The sequence below is a fragment of the Zalophus californianus genome, chromosome 12, assembly GCF_009762305.2.
Source record: "Zalophus californianus isolate mZalCal1 chromosome 12, mZalCal1.pri.v2, whole genome shotgun sequence".
NCBI classification, from domain to species: Eukaryota; Metazoa; Chordata; class Mammalia; order Carnivora; family Otariidae; genus Zalophus; species Zalophus californianus.
This window is the reverse complement of record NC_045606.1, coordinates 55990918-56010993: the sequence shown is the minus strand read 5'-3', so window position 1 is coordinate 56010993 and position 20076 is coordinate 55990918. Positions and strand designations below refer to the sequence as shown.

General features: G+C 42.4%; 1 protein-coding gene across 9 annotated transcripts in view; it reads left to right on the top strand.

Annotated features, from left to right (window-relative positions):
* The window catches only part of OSBPL3 (oxysterol binding protein like 3), a 174078-nt gene that overhangs the window by 94259 nt on the left and 59743 nt on the right, over nt 1–20076 (top strand). For 8 of the 9 annotated variants that reach the window (XM_027573545.2, XM_027573551.2, XM_027573547.2 and 5 more), the window contains exons 3-8: nt 12469–12585; nt 12739–12792; nt 13599–13712; nt 17241–17408; nt 17979–18102; nt 19837–19940. In XM_027573545.2, the coding sequence (XP_027429346.1) occupies nt 12469–12585; nt 12739–12792; nt 13599–13712; nt 17241–17408; nt 17979–18102; nt 19837–19940 (681 nt within the window). The remainder of the gene's footprint in view (nt 1–12468; nt 12586–12738; nt 12793–13598; nt 13713–17240; nt 17409–17978; nt 18103–19836; nt 19941–20076) is intronic. The other variant, XM_027573549.2, reaches the window with a different exon arrangement.

The following is a 20076-nucleotide window of genomic DNA, read 5'->3' as shown; positions in this document are numbered from 1 at the left end:
CCCTTGGCTAACCTGAGATGGTGTTTGAGCTCTCCCAGGGTCACCTGATGAGGGTTTATTTATGCAGTCTATTAGATTATGCTGTTCTTTAGGGAGCCCAGGCTGTCTGGGTTTGGTGCCAGAACCCACAAGACATGAGGCTGAATGGGAGAGACTATGCCAAAGAGTGAAATGTGAATTAAAGCTATAATGCTCAGGTGTTTATTGAACATGCTTAGTCCTCAGGTATTGAACATGCTTAGTCCTACTTATTTCTTTTAAATAATCATATCTTTAGAGACTCTGAGATTTAACGTCTGCCTTTTTTAAGTATAAGCTGTATAAATACCACAAGGAAGACCAACCAGTCAAGGAGGAGAGACTTGAGAATGTAGTGATTGTGTCAGTTATTCTGTGATGGTTACAAAAGATGACAGGTGACAAGCATGAACTCCCTTGGTAGTTGGATGGCCTGAGTTTAAACCGTGGACTATTTATAAACAGTTTGACCTTGCACAAGTTACTTAACTCTTCTTTGCCTTGGTTTCTTATAAGGCTGTGCAAATTAGAAGAAAGGCTGCATGCAGTAGGTGCTGCATAAGTGTTGGATACATAAACCATTCACCCTCCATAAGCAGGAGTCCCAAGAGCCCTCACGCAATACCACCTGGTGACCGTTTCCCCACTACCTCATTTCGGCTACCAGCTGGGTGGCACAGTGCAGTCACATGGCTGGGCTTCTTCTGTCTGGGCTGGTCTGAAAGGAAGCGTTAGCGAGGGACACTAGAAATTAACAAGTATCCGTTAGCATTTTTAAAGCTCATAGTATCCTTTCATACTACCCCTTGGAGTCTCAAAACAACCCATCTAGGTCTGTATTATTTTCTACACTTTGAAAGAAAATATGGGAAAGAGATATTAACTGACTTGTTCTGAGTCATACAGATTCTAAGTGGTAGGAGACCAGGCAACCATCTATTTGGAGAACACTGGATTTCGTTAGGTACTAGAAAGCTGCTTTAGAAGTTCATTCAAGTCCCATGTGCCTTATGTACAAAAGATTGTTATTGAAACAAACCTCCTTCAGCTAACACCTCTGTGCATGCAGGGACAAGAATAATGCAGAAGCGGTCTTAGGATCCCTTAGGTCTCTCTGGAGCTGCTGTTTTGTTTTGTTTCTGTTTTTTGTTTTCTGGTGGGCCCAACAGAGAAAAATAATTAATTTTATGTTTCTGTGTTAGTTTTCCAGATTCTCACTTTCTGGGACTTTTATTTATTCTTATTGCCTACCTTTTGGTCATACCTAAGCAAGTCACACTGGACCTGATATACTGAAAGTAGGAAGGGCAAAGATACAAGGCTCAATTCTCAATGTATTCCCACTGTAAGTCTTGGAAAGAAAAAATAAACAAACGTTTGATAGAAGAGGTGAAGACTTCAGCTAAAATGACCTATTTGAGTTGTTGGGGCTTTTTTGTTACTGTCCATGTCACAAATGATAAACTGTCAGCTACATTCCACGCTGTAAGGAGCAGGAGAAATTGAACAACACTTCTGGAAGTTGCTGAACTGTTTATGCTGTTGTGCAATTGCAGGATGACAAGCACAGCAACTATATTCTGGTGGGTTTTAGAAATACTACCTTGGGGGGCACCTGAGTGGCTCAGTCGGTTAAGCGTCTGCCTTCGGCTCAGGTCATGATCCTAGAGTCCTGGGATCAAGCCCTGCATTGGGCTCCCTGATTAGGGGGGAGCCTACTTCTTCCTCTCCCTCTGCCACTCCCCCCCCCGCTTGTGCTCTCTCTGTCTCTCTAATAAATAAATAATACCTTTAAAAAAAAAGAAATACTACTTTGATAGAGACTACATGGGGTGCCTTAAGAAATTCAATTTATTTTTCTGTGGTTGGTATCGGCCATAGCGCCGGATACACAAAAGCAGAACAGTGACCCCAAAGCTTTTGTTGAGAGCACAGCTTACTGGCTATGCAGTTACTGGAATTTTGTCTAGAACCTATCCATGCAAATACTAACTGAACTGACTCAACAGTTCTTTCCTAAGGAGGGGAGAGTCTGAATCTACTTCAGTGATATGATGATATTAAAATGCTGAAGGCCTAGAAATGACAGTATAAGAGGACAGTAGCAAAACAGAAATCTTCTCTAGAATAATCTGACATCCTTCCCAAGCCCTCTACATGCCGGCCCTACCGTCAAGAGCAGTTGTGTCTCCCTTCGCATCTGTACACAAGACCGCATCACAACTAAATTCACCTTCTCTCTGTCCCATGCCAGAGTGGGCACATCCCTGGCACATCTCTGGCTTAGTGGTTCCTTTTGCCGAGTTAGTGGGCTGGATGGTGTCCCCACCTCCCAAATGATACGTCCACAGCCTAATCCTTGAACTTGTGAATGTTACCTTATTTGGAAAGAGGATCTTTGCAGATGTGATTAATTTAAGGATCTTGAGATGAGGAGATCATCCTGGGTTATCCAGGTTGGCCCTAAATTCAGGGATCAATGTTCTCGTAAGAAGCACACAGAGGAGACTATAGACATGGATGTGAAGACAGAGGCAGAGATTGGAGTGATGTGGCTACAAGCCAACGATGCAGGTAGCCACCAGAAACTGGAAGAGGCAAGTAATGCTCTCGTGGACTGAATGCTTATGTCCCCCCACCCCCACCCCATTCATATGCTGAAGTCCTGACCCTCCTGATGGTATTCAGAGGCAGGCCTTCAGGAGGTAATTAGGTTGAGATGAGGTCGTGAGGGGTGGTGCCTTCCTGGTGGGATTAGTACCCTTCTATGAAGAGGAAAGACACGAGTGCTCACTCTTACCCACAGGAGAAGGGCCATGGGAGTGCATGGTAAGTAGGCAGCTGTCTACAGGCCAGGAAGGAGGTTCTTACAGGAACCAAATCTAGCAGCACCTTGATCTCAGACTTCCCAGCCTCTACCAAGTCTGTGGTATTTTGTTATAGCAACTTTAGCTGATACAAACACTTTCTCCCTTAGAGCCTCCAGAGCCAGTGTGGTTCTGCTGACACCTTGATTTTGGACCTGGGGCTCCAGAACTGTGAAAGAATAAATTGCTTTTGTGTTAAGCCACCCAGCTATCAAGGCAGCTTCAGAAACCCTCATTCTCACCCTGTGTCCATATTCCTTTGAGTCCCAGCTCAAGCCCTCTTCCTGAGGTGGGTCTAGCTCATGTGGTTGTGCTTGAGAACTCCGGTAGCATGTTTCTTTCAGCATTTCCAAGTCTTCAGCCTTGTGGTATCTCTTGATTTTTAATATATGCTAACTTCTTGGAAGCCAGACCTTGGTTTTCCATCTTTCCATCTCTAGCACCTAGTGCTAAGCTTCAGACCTTTGAGTAGAGACTGCCTTATTAAATAGAAGGTCAGCTATGAACCAGAGTCTAACTTATTTAGCACCTAAATCATTCCTTCTTTGATTCAGAAGGCTCTCCAGGATCTTATCCTGTCACTAGGTTCTCATTATGAGAACCAGCTATTCTTACACAGACTGAGGAAGAAATCGCAGATGATTTGGATCAGAGGCCGGAAGAGTCTATTCGGGTACCTACTCCTGTGATTCTAAATTATGTGCGCATTAGTTAGCCGGAATGTGTCTCTGCTTTGATTGCAAATTTCAATTAACTCTGGAAAAAAAAAAAAAAAACAGTTTTGAGCACACTTGTCAGAGAGAACACTGTTACCAGCTTTCGCCATCCAGCAACAAAGTGGGTTTTCTTCAGGAGTTGTGTGCCCCGTAATTGGAGTGCAAAAGTGTGATGACTGAATGCAGAGAGTCTGCGATTCTCTCCAGGCTAGACACCAAAGGGCAGAGCTCTATGATGCCAAAGACAGTATGATTTTTTTTTTAAGATTTTATTTATTTATTTGTCAGAGAGAGAGAGAGCACAAGCAGGGGGAGCGGCAGGCTCCTGGCTGAGCAGGGAGCCCGACTCGGGACTCAATCCCAGAACCCTGGGATTATGACCTGAGCCGAAAGCAGACGCTTAACCAACTGAGCCACCCAGGCATCCCTACAGTATGATTTTTTTTTTTTAATGAAAAGGTAGTAAAGATAAAATATTAAAATGGTGCTGGAAGGTATACAACAAAGAGCACAAGAGAGTCTCCCCCACTTTGTGCCTCTGGCTGAGTTCCGTTCACAGAGGAGTCTGTATGGGAGAATTTCCCTGGCATCACATGCACCTGCCACTGTGTGAGGAGTGAGCCCAGGGGCTCTTCGGGTGAGGCTGTCTGCCACTGTGACAGTGAGGGAATTCTTAGAAAGGGGTAGTGGGAAGGGCACTAGGTTGGAGTCGAAAGATTGGTCCTGGCCCTCAGAAGTCCTTCACTCCTTTTGTGGTCCTACACAAATCGTTTATCTTAGATCCCTCATCTCTAAAATGAAAGAGCTGGGTAGATGACTTCACATTCTCTTTCAAACTCTGAGGTTTAAAAGAACTACTCCATGACTCTATGAGGGCAAACAAATCATTACTTCTGTACCCTGAAAAATAAATAAGCCCAGAAGAGACTCTTGAGTCCCTTGCGTGCTCAGAGTTATCCCGTCATCACTGGCTAACACGTGTGCCTGTTATGTGCAGGAATGTGCTACCAGGCCTGGGGAAGAGAGCAGGGCTGGGGGTGAGGAGCCGGTCTGGCAGGGCAGCAGGCAGCCTTGGGGACACTCTAGTATACTTGTAGGTGATTTTGAGCAGAGAGGTTCTGTGTGTGGTGTGTAGCCCACAGATGGGCCCCACCACTTCATAGCGGGTGATGTTGGGCAGACTACGTATACCTTCATTACAGAGTCACTGGCGGCACATAGAAGATCGTCAAGAAGTACTAGTTGTTACTTCTATTGCTGTTGTCACTACCATGGTAGCAGCTGTAACCACCCCGCCCCCACCCCTCTAATGGGTGGCATGGCCCGAGCATGGTGGCATTTATAGGTTTGGTGGAACAATTAACAACTCTCAGTGATGAAATGTAAGTACAGAATTGGTATGGCATCAGTTAAAGCTGTCATCATATTAACTGGAAATCTATTGACAAGTATTTCCATATGTTCATATTATAATCATAAAAGATGATATGGATGATCCTGAGGCTTTAGAAAATCAGAAATGCTGGGGCGCCTGGGTGGCTCAGTCAGTTAAGCGTCTGCCTTTGGCCCCGGTCATGATCCCAGGGGTCTGGGATCCAGCCCTACATTGGGCCCCATGCTCAGCAGGGGGGTCTGCTTGTCCCTCTGCCCTCCCCCCTCCCCACCATGCTCTCTCGCTCTCTCTCAAGTAAATAAAATCTTAAAAATCAGAAATGCCTTTAAAGTCATTAAAGTCATGTTAAATTATGCTCCATGTGATTTAATGCTAGGTATTATTGCCTTGTGAATTTTAAAAACCTGAGAAGCAGATTAAATAAATAATCAGAGCAACCCACTCCACATTCATGCCAGATAGAGGCAATCACAGCACTCTTCAGCTGCAGGAAGAATGCAAGTCCTTTTCTATTTCTGACATCACTGCAGGGGACAGCGCTGAGAATCCAGCATTTGAAAGTTGCAGAGGAGACGTTCACTGTGGAAACAGCTGTGCTGGGGTGGGGGGGACGCTTTCAACTCGTGCACTCAGCAATATGGAAATGAACTGTGCCAGCTCATGAGCACAGATAAATGCTTAGTTGCCTTTCCAACCATAAAGCAGCTTTCTATATTTGGCCCTCTTTTGACATTCAGTAGAACAGACTGAATTTAATGCCGGACGACAGTGCCAGACTGTGTTCAGTTAAAGCTGAAGCAAAGACCTTAAGAAGCCGCTTTCCCCAGACGCTGTCACATTTCTCTCTCCATCTTATCTTGGTGGTGAGCTTTCAGCCTGACAGCCTCAGGCAGCATATCAGCGTGGCCAGCCGTGTTGCGCTAAGTCAGCAGGGCCTTGATCTTCCCGGGGGGCAAGTCCACCCTGTACTGTATCTTAGAACATTTGGCTCGAGGTGCATGTCCTGCTCCCTGGTCACCAGGTGTATGGAACACAAACAGCTATTTCGGGACTCCTGGTCCCTTGAGCCAAGAGAAGGCGGCATCTTTGTTTTTTTCTGTCCTGAGGACCAGTTCACCCCGTTCCAGCACACATGATTAAAATTCCTCACCCGGAGGACTCTGTTGGGCCCTTTTCACATACCCCCTTGTTCCTCAGAGTAGTTCATTCCGTGAGTATTTTATTCAGGGCCCCTAAGTCTGCAGTAGTGAGATTACTACGTAGAGGACCCTGGCCTCACGGAACCACGTTCTGACTCAGAGAGAGACTCGTTTGAATGAGGCTTGTGGAAGTGCTGATGAGGGAGAGAATTTGTGCCCCAAGGGGAAGGTTTGGGGCAAATGAGAATTCACAGGTGGAGAAGTAGATGGGGCAGACATTCCAAATATAAAAAAGCAAATGAGCAAAGAATTGGCAGGGTTAAAATGCACAGGCCGACTCCCTGCCCTAGTTCAGTGGGACTCCAGGATAGGCATCATGGTAGCTCTGAGCAGGACCCTCGACCTTGCGTGTCTCTACCCGTAGGGCAGTGTTCCCTAACTCCTTCAAACTGCTTCAGGATCTCGGCCACGGCTTGGCATTTTCTCTGGTTTATCATCAGAATTTATATAATTAAATTATAGCAGAATATGCATTATATTATACTATGTAGCAGAATGAATAAAAATGCAGATTCCCAAGTCAGGTGGCTTTACTTCTTGGTAGCTTAATGGCATTGGGGAAGTTATCTAATGCTCTTGTCCTCATTCCAAAAATTTCCAGAAGTTTCCACATTCCAAAAATAAGGATACTAATCCAACCTCACAGGATGGTGCAAGGATTAAGTGCCATGTTGTAAGTACAGTGTTTAGCACACTACCTGGCCGTTAGTGCGTGCTTAATAAATTTAGTTATTGTGTTTCATTCATTTGTTCAACATATTTATTCATACCTACTGTGCCCTATTAAGTAATGAGCAAGGCAGAAAAGATTCCTGCTTTCATGGAGCTAGAAACTGTTCTCCAATTATTTTATGTTATTATTGTTTATATTGTTGTATTTGTAGGCTCTTTCAGTAGGCCCCCTTGGATAGTATTTCCGGAGGCACTACCCTTTTGTGTTTTAAATGGCAGACTGTATAGAAGCGTGGATACGACTTAATACGTCCTTGTTAACCATCTACCTAGCACCATTTATTGGGTTTGAGACCTTAATCCATTTTCTTGGGTTGAAATCCCAACAGTTAATAGACCTGGGAAAATTCTTTTATTTGATATTTATATCTATATCTAGCATATAGCATATATATCATATATATAGCAAATATAAAAATAAATATATATATGTATATATAGTTCATTGCTGGGGTTCTAAGCAAGTTGAAAAGATGATCCCTACAACTGTTTTGGGGAGAAAAGACCAAAGTCCTGGGGATAAAAGTGGGAAAAATTCATGAATTAATTAAACACTAAGTTATTTGATAATGGACAGTAATACTACTATATATTTTTTTAAGATTTTATTTATTTAAGAGAGAGACAGAAAGAGCAAGCGCACGAGCAGAGGGAGAGGGAGAAGCAGACTCCCCGCTGAGCAGGAAGCCCAATGCAGGGCTTGATCCCAGGACCCTGGGATCATGACCCAAGCCGAAGGCAGATGCTTCACCAAGTGAGCCACCCAGGTGCCCCGACAGTAGTACTGCTATATTTACAGGAATACACAATTGATGTGGTTTGGATAATTTAGGAAAATTTCAGAAACTGAACTAAAATTTTGAAGCGTTTGTGTGGGTGGAAAAGATTAAGAGAAGATTCTGGGAGGCTTGAACAATATAAATAAACTACAGAAGTGGAAATGCAGACAAGTATTACATTATATTCATTTGTATACTGCATGGAGGGTAAGGCATAACAGGACCCCATAAATGATTATGGAAGTGGAGAGTCTTGGGAAACCAGGTTGGATGAGAGCTTGGGTCAAGATAGTGGCTGGGGAACAGAGAGGAAGTGACATAGAAGATAAACATCTTGAGGATGAAACCAACAGTACTTACTTATGAGAAATTAATTAATTAATTAAGCCCTCACAGTTCCAAAGTGATTTCACTACACCATGAAGACAACATTTCTTCTAATAGAATTTGTGTCAGGTACAGCAGTGGTTCTTAATCCTACCAAAACAATATCCCTTTATTGTGACCAATATTTTAATGACCCCTTTACTCTCCTCAAATGAAATTCATTAATAATTTATAGTGAATAATAATTTTGAAAATATCACCATAATGCTTTGCTGTAATATAAAGGAAAACTCAAAGAAAGTGAGTTTTAATATATATATATATATATATATAATCACATATGATTATACCAGAAGATACAATGATGTGGTCAGATAGACCTATATGTAAAATGTGACAGCTACTAATGCAGATCCACATGGGTTTGTTGTGCTGATAACTCAAATACCACAAGTGACACGGCCTTCAGAGACACGATTCTCCAGAATGGCGGGTGATGCTTGTTAAAGTCCCAAACAGAAGGAAATATAGCCTGCCCTCAGTTATCCAAGAGTCGCAATACCAAGAATTCAAAGTGGATAAAAACCATGCAGAAATACTTTGGTATGGATGTGAAAGAGTCAAATTCTGTGCTCAAGAAATTATAAACAGGTTTCACCTACAAAAAAATCCATTGGAACTTTGGAAAGTCTCATGGGAAGTGGGACTTTTCATTGTCTAAGATGGAGGCATTGTGGGACATTTACCATCCCTGGATCCCAGCCGTTAGATCGCAGGAACCGTGACAACTAAAAGTACCCCCACCGTTTCGCAGCCCTGGAGGGAGAGTACTGCCCCCGCAGAGAACGCTGGCTCTCAGGTTTCAGCCAAGTGACTCAAGGACAGTGACAGACAGGGAAGTTGGAAGGGGAGGATTTGGATGGCAAGCCCAGAAAAGGAGTTGGCTGCAGAGATTTCTTCCTCAGTCAAGCAGAGTCTTCACTTTCTTAAATACTTCAAATCTGGCTTTTCCAACCTGGTAAGAGTTCTAAGTTCTGAGCCCAGGTAGAAAATAAAGTGAGGAAAAAAGACGATATTTTGTTTGGCATAAATGCAAACCCTTTCTGGCTTATTTCCTTTAAATGCCAACAAATGAGCCCTCCACGTTGGCTCATTGGAAGGAATGTATTGTGTCTGAAGAATTCAGGAGAGATCTAGTTCCAACATGAATCCTTGAAACATTTTTGAAATTTAATTCTTGTTTTTCTTTAAACTACAGATGTGATCTCATTCCATTTTTTTTTCAGTTTTGTGAAGTATGCAATTAACATCTAATCCCTCTTGGCATTTGCATTCTGCACAATTGAATTTATTGAGCAGACACGCATGATTGTCTAGTATTATCACTGCATGTTGCCTTCTGTTTGGGTATCTTAAATCGAAAGGACTTGATCCCCTTAGAGTACTTTCCAAAAGACTTTGAGCCATAGATTTCCATTTAACAATGATAATACACATATATACCCTCTTTCACAAATATGAATGTGCTGTATTTAACTTGTAAATAGTCATTTGGCCCAAAGACACGGGGCACATTTCAAATGCATGCTGATTTATAATATTCCAAGAACATAAATCTGTTTGCAGTCTTATTCTAAGACCAAGTTTATTTGTTAGCCAATCAGATGTATAGTATTCACAGGACAGCAGGTTAAGCATTGTGAAGAAATCAGAAGTGAACTAGACACTTTACACTCTCAAGGAGTTTGTTGTCTAGTAGGGTGATAAAATCTCACATATAATATCATAATAAGTGGTAAACCACTGGAAATGTAAGATGGAGTGCTGATGGAGTTTCTAGGATGAAATAGTACTTTCCTTTGAAGAAGCCTTCCTGGAGGAGGTGGAATTTTTAACTTGACCTTAAGAATTCATTAAAATTGTGACAGGACATGTTAAATTTTGCGGAATGGCTTTCTAAGCTGAAATACATGTTTACAGAGGTCATGACTGCCTATGCGTGTGGCTTCTCATCACTTAATAGTATGCATTCTCCATGTGTTGTCTGGGTATAATTAAGTGACTCTGAATAATTGATGGTGCTGTAAAGAAATCTCATTTGACATTGTTGCCTTTCTGAAAAAGTCCTCCAATTTAAGAGCTAAATATAAGCTTTGCTTTTTTCCATTGAAGAATTCCCTTTTACAACTCCAGATCTTGGGATACTACTACCGCATTTCAAAAGTCTGGAATGTACTTTTAACCATATTAACAGTAAAGTGCAATCGGACATAAGGCAGGTCTGTCAGGATTGTCACATAAAGAGTTCAGTGGCTAAAGTAGAGAGGTGTTCTTGTTACCACGTGTTTCCCATGTATTGGACTTGACGACACAGAAACTGAGCCAGAGCACCCACGACCCCTGTGGTTCCATGCCCTTCCTTGAGACTGTTTCCTGGGGCTTGAATCAAACTGCTTCTGCTCCCTGGTGCTAGTCCAGACTTGCTGTCCATCTCCCAATTCCTCTGGCCTCTACTTGTAACCTTCGCCTGTAGTCTGGAGATAGAAGAGCAAGTTAGTCAACATAAAATCTTGGCCAAAAGGACACATTTGTCTCTTGGAGAGATATTTGCACCCCACATTCATTGCAACTTTATTCACAGTAGCCAAGACAAGGAAACAACCTAAGTGTCCATCAATGGATGAATGGGTAAAGAGAATGTGATACACACAGAGGGGAATATCATTCAGCCACAGAAAAAAGGAAATCCTGCCTTTTGCAACAACATGGATAGACATTGAGAGCATTGGGCTAAGTGAAATAAATCAGAGAAAGACAAATACTGTATGTTGTTACTTATATGCAGAATCTAAAAAAGCTGAACTCAAGGAAAGAGAGAGTAGAATTGGTGTCTCCTGGGGGTGGGAACGGGTGGGAATGGTGAAATGCTAGTCAAATTATACGAACTCCCAGCTATAAGAAAAGTAAGTTCTGGGGGATCTAATGTACAGCATGGTGACTATATGCCATATTATATTCTTGCAAGGTTGTTAAGAAAGTAGATCTTAAGTGTTATCACCACACACACAAAAAAGTGGTAGTGATGGCAGGGAGGTGTGCAGAATGGAGGGGTATCAAATCATCACATTGTATACCTTAAACTTATATAGTTATATGCCAATAATGTCTCAAAAAAGCTAGAGGGGGTGGGGAAGGACATGTTTGTCAAAACTTAATTATCCTATGTTGGAAATGTTTCTCTCTGATCTGGATGGTAGTTACTGATGGGATAGGTGTATAAATTCATCAGGTTGTACTTCTAAGGTCTGTGCATTTCATGTATATTAATCCATTAGTAAAATAAAAATCCATTATCTCAGCCTCTAAAATGGGTATTGCCAATTTTGGTCTATCTTGGGGTAATTTTGCAATAATTTGTGCATTTTCAAGCACTTAAAAATAAATTTTCAGAATTTTTACTGTTTTTCTTTTGTATTCCCTTTTAAGTCCTTTTTCAATCAATGAGTTAACACTTCCTAGCTAGCCAACAACAGAGGATTAATCGTAATAACAGTTTGTACCCCCTCAAAATTACAAACAGCTCAGTAGGTCAATAATTGTCTTACCCCCCAAAAGTTTTTGAAACAAAAGAAGGGTGTGACGGACAACATTTCTGGAAAAAGAGGAAGAAAATACTTGCTTCAAAAGCACCTTTTTAATGCTTCAGGATTTCCAATATTTAAATATCTAGAATTTAAAGAGATTAACTTGCAACTGAATCATTATTTTGACCATGTTGTCATGTTTACCAGCTTGCATTCAGTCTCATACTTTTCAGCCAGTTCTTAAGAATTTTCCCATATTCTCACCTGATGGCTGTAGGTTTTGGTTGAAATTCAGATTGAAGTCTAGTGGTGAGCAAACAGTAACTGTGTGATGATGTCAAAGGGGACAAAAATAGAACTGACAGTAAAAGCTTTACCGTTAGCCATGTTTAAGCACTAAAGAGAGAGAAACACTCCCTTCTAGGAGAGGGATTTTGAAAAAAAAAAAAAAGTCAAATTTGATGCCATTAAATTACAGCATTAAATCCATGAAGTCCAGGACTTGTATGAAAATTAAATTTTAGGGACGCCTGGGTGGCTCAGTCGGTTAGGCATCTGCTTTCACCTCAGGTTATGATCCTGGAGTCCTGGGATCGAGTCCCACATCGGGTACCTTGCTCGGCAGGGAGCCTGCTTCTCCCTCTGCCTCTGCTCACCGCTCATGCTCTCTCTCTCTCTCTGACAAATAATAAATAAAATCTTTTTAAAAAAAAGAAAATTTTAACTTCTTCTCGCCAACAAACCTAGCCAAGCTCACCATCTTGGATGAATTTACCAGTAGGATGAAGTGTTTCTGAATGTTGTTATTATTTGTGAAGGTAGCCATTTAGCACAAACTGTTTTATTGGCACAGGACAGCTGGGAAGTGGTGGAAGGGCTGAGAGGAGAGATGAGTTACACCCAGGAGCCTCCCATTCAGAAAGGATTTTTGCTGAAAAAGAGGAAATGGCCCTTAAAAGGCTGGCACAAGGTAAGACGCTGGTCTTTGCTTCACCTTTATTTGTACCCACTCAGTACACGGTTTGTAGGCATGTATATTTAATTTGAAGTTGAAAATTGGGACCGAGGGAAGGGAAGATGTCTAAATGGGGTGTCTTAGTGAATTATACTTTCTTCCCTACAGAGATTTTTCTATCTGGACAAAGGAATCTTGAAATATGCCAAGAGCGAAACCGATGTAAGTCTTCTTCTTAATCAAATATAGTACTAAAGAATTGTGAAGGGCTAATTGTTGTCAGCTCCTGGAAGAGATTGTACACATTTGGGGATTTTATTTCTCCGAACTGGAAACCGACGGGGGTAATAGTCCTTTCACTAGACCAGAGGTGCCTACTCTGCACTGTCCCAGGCCTGCGTTCTGGGTGGGCCCAGTTCGCTACTGGGTTTCCAGGGGTCTGTTCAGGTCTTAGGGTTGGGCTGACATTTTCCCAGCAAGATAAGAGAATAAAACATTGGACAAGTATCACTCCCACCATTACAGTGACCGAGGGGTTTGGTGGAGAAGGCCCTTGATGGTGATAGAAAATTTCCTATTGCATTAACACTAGGGAGACAGCCCGCAAGGGCTGGAATGACTGTCCGTCCTGCCCCTTGTACGGGCCCTCCTCTCACCCAGCACTTCCCTCTTCCTTTCTTGCTTCCGTTGACTCCTAGAGTGCTCATCTCGCCGGGTTGCATGTAGAAAACCTGGCATAATGCCTGACCCACAGTGGCTTGTCTTAGCTGCCTGCCCTTACACCTCTTTTTAAATCACTTCTGATTGCCTTAACCCCTTGTTACTTAACCCCTCTTAGACCAAAACAGATAATGGGTGGACATCACTTAATTCAGTACCCTTTCACACTAAATGCTTGGTAAGTCGTAGTTACTATGTTTGTGTTTGTGGATGTTGGAAGGGGAGGCTACAGGAGAGGAGCATTAGGGATGTTATTACTGTTTTTAACACCCTGGACCTCAAGCGGCCCTCTTGTTACGCCTCTGCAGATCGAGAGAGAGAAGCTGCACGGCTGCATTGACGTTGGGCTCTCTGTGATGTCCGTAAAGAAGTCATCAAAATGCATAGATCTGGATACCGAGGAGCACATCTACCATCTGAAGGTGAGGCTGCTTCCCAGGCGCCATCTCCTGTCGCACGGTTTCTTTAGGTTGCAAAGGGATCAAAGCCCTTTGATTATCTCAAAAGATCCAGCCAATGTGTAGAAGATCTTCCTTATGAAAGTATTTCTAACAGATGCTACTGATATTTGGATGGACCATCTCACACACTGCTAAAGGTTTAGCATCCTTGTTGCCCACCCCCTAAGGACTACCCCTCCCACATACCGTGATTGTGACAACAGTCAATGATAAAAAAAATCTTCATGTTTCCAAATAACCTCTCCTTCCCCCAGACTGTGCCACCTTTAGTGAAGAACCATTTACCATAGGTTAAAATAGTACCCTGAAATACAATATTTAATATTTAGTCTTACCCTTTTAGCTAATTTTATAGGGATTCCATTAAAATTCTCATACTACAGTGAATGTCAAGAACTTTTCTCCTAAAATATGGGCCTCCAAATCGTACCTCTGAAAGCAGCTTACTCCTCCTTTCTGCCCTCTCCCCTGCAGATGGTATAGATGGTTAAAAGCATGGTATAGGAGCTTCAGAGGTCCAGATCTGGTTCACATCTTGACCTGGCTACTTACTAGCCGCTGGCCTTTGGCAAAAAATTTTTTTTTTATGTTTTATTTATTTATTTGACAGAGAGAGACACAGCGAGAGAGGGAACACAAGCAGGGTGAGCAGGAGAAGGAGAAGCAGGCTTCCTGCAGAGCGGGGAGCCCGATGCGGGGCTCGATCCCAGGACCCTGGGATCATGACCTGAGCTGAAGGCAGACGCTTAATGACTGAGCCATCCAGGCACCCCTTTTGGCAAATTTTTTAATCCCTGAAAGTCTCTGTTTTCTCACCACCCTTCCCCAGAATAGGAATTATTATAGTGCCCGTGTTGTACCGCTGCATAGAAGAAACGTGGCATGATGCCCAGACCGCTGTAAGCTCAGTAAGTTTAGTTTTTGTGTATAATTATTAGGTGGTACCCAAATGTGAGGAATTAATTGAGAGGATGTTAAGACTCTTTTCTTACTTAGGCAAATTACTTGGAATGTTGAGAATGGGGGCTGGGAGTTGGGAAAATGGGAGCATGAGACGATGAGCTCCATGTCTTAAGATGCCCCATGCTCTCCTCATAGCATCTGTGTGGTGCTTCCACAAATCTACGCATAACACATATGTGTGCGTGATTAACTGCGCAAGGTGGTCAAATCCATGCTGTTTCCTAGCCTAAGCCCCGAGCAAAGCAGGGTTTCTCATCCTCAACACTATTAACATAGTGAACTGGAGAGTTCTTTGCTGTGGGATCTGTCCTGTATATTACAGGATCTTGAGGGGCATCCCTGGCCTCTGCCCACTAGGTATTGGTAACCAACTCCCTTCAGTTATAACAGCCAAAAAATGTCTCCCATTGCCAAATGTTCCTTGGTTGAAAATAACAAACAAACAAACAAACAAAAAATAGGAAAGAATAGCCCACCCACCCCGTTTCAAAGGTCAGTCTCCTCTAGAATAGTTTCAGTCATGTCTCCATGTACTTTCAATGACTCTTACTTAGTTCTGTTTTTTTTTTTATTAGGATTTTATTTATTTAGTTGACAGAGAGAGAGTACAAGCAGGGGAAGTGGCAGGCAGAGGGAGAGGGAGAAGCAGGCTCCCCACCAACAGGGAGCCTGATGTGGGGCTCGATCCCAGGGTCCTGGGATCATGACGTGAGCCGAAGACCAACGCTTAACTGACTGAGCCACCCAGGTGCCCCACTTAGTTCTGTTTTGACATGGTCAGGAAATAATAGTTTCTTGTTCATCCACTATTCTAGTTAATAGAATAAAAGTAATTATTAATTCCTAATTTTTGAAGAACCATAGTGCCTTAAAATAATACTGTGTACTAATATCATGATAAACAACAGTTTAATATTTCCCTGTGTTGATTTACTTTAAGTTCTGTTCATGTTTCCTGTTCATTCATTTGAACGTCAGCTGTGAGTATTAGTGTAGGTACGAGCAGTTGTTGTACCTAGCCTCAGAGACAGGCGGTTTTTATTTTTTATTTATTTATTTTTTTAAGGCAGTTTTTAAATGGCAGCCATCCAGTCCCATTGTCTTATTTTATAGATGAGGAATCTGGGCAGCTAAGGGGTTAAGTGGCTGTCCACCCACGGTCCTATATCAACTTGTGGGGTTGGAACAGAATGCTGGACAGTTATTTAATAAAGTGCTTTTATTCTTCTACCTCATTTAACCAATAAAAAAATGAGTCAAGAGGAATGTTCTGGGCGCCAATTTTTAAGGGCCTCTGAGAGCAGATCAGTGCAAAGGGTGATGTGAGATTCCTGTGAAGTTCCTGCCATAAGCGTATCTGGGAAGTGAAATACGTTTCGAGGACATAATTTAGGGGGAGATAAGTAGATGTAAGTCAGTTTGTATTGCTTTTTCCTGTAAATGATATATATTCAGTAGCCACCTGGAGGGGTTTTAAGTCCTGAATGTACTTCTAATCAACACAACAAACCTAAGAGCTGACCTAACGTTTCCTAAATGAGTGATGGCTACAGACATCCTTGCTTTCAGCAGTGATGATGGTAAAGATTTTAACAGATTGACCTGGAGCTTTCTTCTTGGAAGGTAACCTACCATGCATCCTGTTGGGTGATTTTAAGCTGCCACTTCATGAGTCTCTGTTCTAATATTTAGGTGTCTATTGTTTTTCACTTTGAAAATATTAATACACCCTCGTACATTCAAAACCTGGGCTGTGAAGAAAGATCTAGTGCATAGGTGCTTGTTACATTCTTTTTAGTACTTTTATGAACGTTTGAAATACTTTATAATAAAAGTTGCTAGTTATAAACATTATTCTTTGTGGAAAGTAGACACTGATAGATACTCATTTATGGAGAGAGTGGCTAACTGGTGGTGTAGGTATGTTTGAAAAATCTTGGAAATCTCCAATAATAGTTTTTTACATTTTTTTTTCCTATTTCCAAGTGCAGGAGAAAAGTGTTTTTAAAATAACCTTCACATTCCTCAGCAATGTGTTCTTTGTCAGAGAAGATTAAGAAGGTTAAATATTTTGGGAAGAATTTACAAATTTGTTCCAGTTCAGAGAAGATTGATCTGAAAAGTCTGAATTATAAAAGAGTTTTAAAAGAAACATGGTGCTAATATTTTCAGTAAGAATAGTAAAAGTGGGGACAAGTGAATTTGGGAATGTTTTGAGGCAGGTAAATATGAATTCTAGTTTATCTGTTGTTCAATATGAGCGGTAATGTTTTGCTTTCTTAATAATAGCATGACAATTGGACCCTTTCATTGAGAGCCTAAATGGAGTTTATGAAGACCATTTTTATTCTCCATTTCCTCCTCAAACGCGTTCCTGTAGACCGCAAATGTAAACTAAGTCAATAAACTCGTATTTCTCCGTTTCTCCATGTGCCAACATGTAAAGAGGGGGTGTCTCAATTGAATGAAGAAATTGCTCCTTTCAGTGAGGGTTGCTCTTGTTTCCCTCTTTTTAATATAATTTAGGTCAAGTCAGAAGAAGTCTTTGATGAGTGGGTATCCAAACTCCGCCACCACAGAATGTATCGTCAGAATGAAATCGCCATGTTTCCACATGAGGTTAACCACTATTTCTCAGGATCCACTGTCACAGACTCCACATCTGGGGTCTTGGACTCCCTTTCAAGTAGGAGGGTAAGAGCTTGCCAATAATGAGTCTAAAAGAAGGGGGTGGCTTTGTGTGGTGGTGTCCCAACCGGGGGGCTCTGTGTGAAGGAAGAAGGGCTCGTGGGAGGAATCTCTTTGCCCAGCTGGTCAGAACCAGGGCCAGAGGAACATCTGCTGTCCCTGGGACAGTAACTGATGAACGGCCCATACGGGGGAATTTAATGGCCCTGAATGCTGCAGCCTGCCTTGACTATTTTGACTTTGGTTTTCTTTTCTGGTTGTAAATGCAGTATGCATGTTTATAGCCATAGAGGATTGCGAAATTTCCCAATATTTCTATCATGATTTTGGTATGATTATCATTTGACCGAAGAAGAAATTCAGGACAGCAGCCCCAGGCATGAGAGCATGGTATGGCCAGGCTGAGGTGACAGCCAGAGGTTAGGGTCTCTAGTGGAGTGCTTTGTAGAAGCTTCTTCCCCATTACAGGCAGATGGCTTCCATTAGCAACTGGCTCACTTTGTTGTCCTTTACCCTAATGTGTTCCCACTGGGCTCTGTTTTCATTTATAATGTGCTTTTGTCATCTGTGGAACAGCGTAGCAGTATATCAAAGCAGAACTCGATTCAAACTGGAAGCAATTTATCATTTTCTTGTGCTGGTGAGACACGAGTTCCACTATGGTTACAATCTTCAGAGGACATGGAGAAGTGCTCAAAAGGTAAAATGACTTGAAACCTCTGCTTCTTTCTGTCATGGCTCTTAGATGGCACTCGTTGAGTATTTACACCTCAGGTGAATTTCCCCATCACTGGTCTACATTTCCACTCAGAGTTTGCTTACCGAGTTTGCAATGGTGATGAACAAAATACATTCTCCCTGCAGAGCTTCACTTCCTCACCTGGGTGTGCATGCAGACAGTTTTCCTTTCATATTCTTTAAGTACCCAGGTCTGATTTCCATGAGGACCTACTAAATTGCAGTCTCCATGGGTGGGCTCTACACAGCTCTCGAGTTTTTTTTTTAAGTGCTAAAACTGACTCCGGTGTACATCCAAGATCGGGAGTCATTGCTCACGGTGAGTGGGTGAACCAAATGGAGCTCCCCACGAAATAGGAGTTCTCTACCCCCCCTGCACACTGGAATCACCAGAAGAGCATTTAAAAGGCAAGAATACCCACTCTCCACAAGAATTTCTTTAAATTGGTCTGCACTTGGGCCCTGGCATCACTAATTTTCTACAATTTCCCAAATGACTCTGGTAAGGAGTCAGGATTGAGAACTCTTCCATAAAGAAGCTCAGTGTTCTTAATTAGCTAAGAACCACCCAGGGAACTAAAAAACAAAACAAGTCACCAGTGGGATTGGGGATGTTCTGATTTAATTATCTCAAGATGGGACTTGGACATACGGAATTTAAAGAATTTCCCCAGTTGATTTTAAAGCAGAGCCACGATTAAGAACCACGATGAGAGAAAGATGCCAGAAAGATGCCAGGTCTTGAAAAGCACATTTTCTCCTGTTGAAAGCAAATACTGTCACACCTGGGGCCATATAGGATTTGCCCTCCCAGTAAATCTCATGAGGGAGCTTCACTGAGGGACATTTTGGCACAGCTAGTCCTCGAAGTGCCATCTCTGGACCAGCAGCATTATCGTGGCCTGCAAACTTATTTAAAGACGCAATTTCTCAGTTAGACCAAATCAGAAACTGTGGGTGGATCTCAATGATCTGTGGTTTAACAAGTTCTCCAATTGATTCTGATGATGTCAAAGTTTGAGAGCCATTTGGGTCTTGCTTTCTCAGTGGAAACAGCCACCATCATCCAGTGAACAACAAATTAAGGACTGTCTTCTGAGTTAGCGACCAAGGAACTGGTATGAGAACTCTTAGGTCCTCTCGGGTCAATGTGCAGATGATCATCATGATCTCATGTGGGTCCCTGATCGACAGGGATCCTTAGAGACCAGTGCAACCTTCAGCTTTGTTTCATTCATTTACTTGTCTGGAGTCCTTGTAAGCAGAGAATGACACCCTGTTATTACAGTATTAGAAATAATGATGATAATGATGATAGCTGATTTACTTACTGCTGACAAAGTACCAGCACTCTAAAAGCATGCTGCCTCTGTCAACTCACAACTGTCCTATGAAGGCAGGTGTATAATTCTCTCCCTTTCCCAGATTTGGAAACTGAGGCACAGAGAAGTGATATAATTCGCCCAAGATTCAGAGTTCAGGAAGTGTTCAAACAGAGGCAGTCTTGTTCTGCAAATCCATGCCCTTCACCGTGACAGTGTACTTCCTTTTCTGAAAAAAGGAAGTAAAATTTTGTCTCCATACAGATGTAAATCAAGTAGTATAGATAAATTTACAAAGTAGCTGGCACTAGCCTAGGGCAAGCTGGATGCCAAGATGAGGGCTTATGAATCTTCCTTTTGCTTTTCTCCCACAGACCTGGCACACTGTCATGCCTACCTGGTGGAAATGAGCCAGCTCCTACAAAGTATGGATGTCCTGCATCGGACATATTCGGCGCCTGCAATCAATGCCATCCAGGTCAGCCAGATTCCTCTGCTGTTTGCACTCCGGTGTTTTTCTGCTTCCCTCTCTCCTCCCCAGCCTCGCACTAACAGTGGGACATTGTCCGGTCATGGTTGCTTCAGCCACATTCGAGGGGATGGATGTGGTCACT